Below are 1,478 nucleotides of genomic sequence, written 5' to 3'. Positions count from 1 at the left end.
TTTAAAGTGCTGTTAAAAATGGAGACGGATATTTAGAATGTTTACGTCAGATTTGAATGCATTAGAACCAATTACAATAGAATTACAAATGTGTCCTCTCACAGGTGTGGGGCATGGACTCCATCTACATCAATCCCCCCCGCATGGCAGGAGCCTAGCCCAGCGGCCCACGAGCCAGCGCTTCTCTGCCAAGCCTTCACCAAACACCATCAACCACTGTTGACGTGGGTTGGGAAAACTTGGTGATTGGTTTAAATTGATTCCTTTACTTCTTGCACTTACACAACATAGAGTCCGATCTGGTCCTTTTTTTTTTTGTGTACCCACAGTGATCAGATTCAAAGTATTTCGATGATATTACTACACTGTCATTTAACAGTTATCTCTGATCTCTTTTATAAATATGTTAATCAATAAATGAATAATTTGTTATTTGTACTTCCAACCGTTGCTTTTTTGTAACTCTCCAACTGTTCCTGTTTATTCATTATAACTTGAAAGAATGAGACCATTTGCTTTAACTGGACTGAAATACATTTCATCAAACTGTATCCTGTTTGAGAAGTATCGCCATGAATGAATTGATCTACCATGAGAGTCTTGGTTTTTTGCTGTTATACAAAACTCTGTGTTTAGGGCTTTCATCTGTACTCTGCAAAAAATAATATTGAATCTATGCGTTGCAAACTACTTACAATAAAGCATCATCAAAACCAAATGTGGTAGCACTGTGCATATTTTACAAAGGTTCGACACAGACAAAGAACTAGGTCCAGGCAAGACTTGTAAAGACCCATTTAAAGGGGACATATTATACCACCAGGTGTGAGTGTGATTAGCTTTACAAGCCGTTTCGAAAATCTGCCCTATATGACATCACTAGTGGGCGTGTCCACCGAGATCTGTGCTGGATGGATCCGTTTACCAGCTTACCCAGTGGACTGAAGTAAACGTTGCTCATCTATCACTATCTATCTACTAATCACACTCACACCTGGTGGTATACAGTGTTGGGGAGTAACGGAAAACATGTACCGGCGTTACGTATTCAGAATACAAATTATAGCTAACTGTATTCCGCTACAGTTACAATTTGAATAGTTGGTATTTAGAATACAATTACATTGTTGAAATCAATGGATTACATGACGATACTTCTGTTTCAGCAGTTTATTCGTGCTTTCTTAAAATGTTGGGCATGTATTCTGTATTCTCTAACTGGATATATTATAAGATTATCCTTCCCAACAATGGTGGTATAATATGTCCCCTTTAACGTAATTATTCTCACAATTTTGTTGCGCCCACTTTGTTCACCTGTCCGCCCCCTGGCGGCCGATAGGTGAAATAATCACTTTCAAAAAGTATCAGGCATAAATGTATCAAAATGTGTTTAAAAAAATTCTTGATATATTTCTGAGTCAGAACATTTTGTAAAAATCCATTCAAAGTTGCGTCAAAGTTGCTCTGCATGGGTG

The 1,478-nt window shown here is 38.0% G+C and overlaps 1 protein-coding gene across 1 annotated transcript in view; it reads left to right on the top strand.

Moving 5' to 3' along the window:
• The window catches only part of LOC115537605 (coagulation factor XIII A chain), a 16,231-nt gene extending 15,513 nt beyond the window's left edge, over window positions 1-718 (top strand). The window contains exon 18 of the mRNA XM_030349626.1: window positions 105-718. Within this exon, the coding sequence (XP_030205486.1) occupies window positions 105-158 (54 nt within the window). The 3' untranslated portion in view covers window positions 159-718. The remainder of the gene's footprint in view (window positions 1-104) is intronic.
• Window positions 719-1,478: the final 760 nt, after the last annotated feature.

Source organism: Gadus morhua, chromosome 23 (assembly GCF_902167405.1).
Source record: "Gadus morhua chromosome 23, gadMor3.0, whole genome shotgun sequence".
NCBI lineage: Eukaryota > Metazoa > Chordata > Actinopteri > Gadiformes > Gadidae > Gadus > Gadus morhua.
This window is presented reverse-complemented; position numbering and strand designations above follow the sequence as displayed.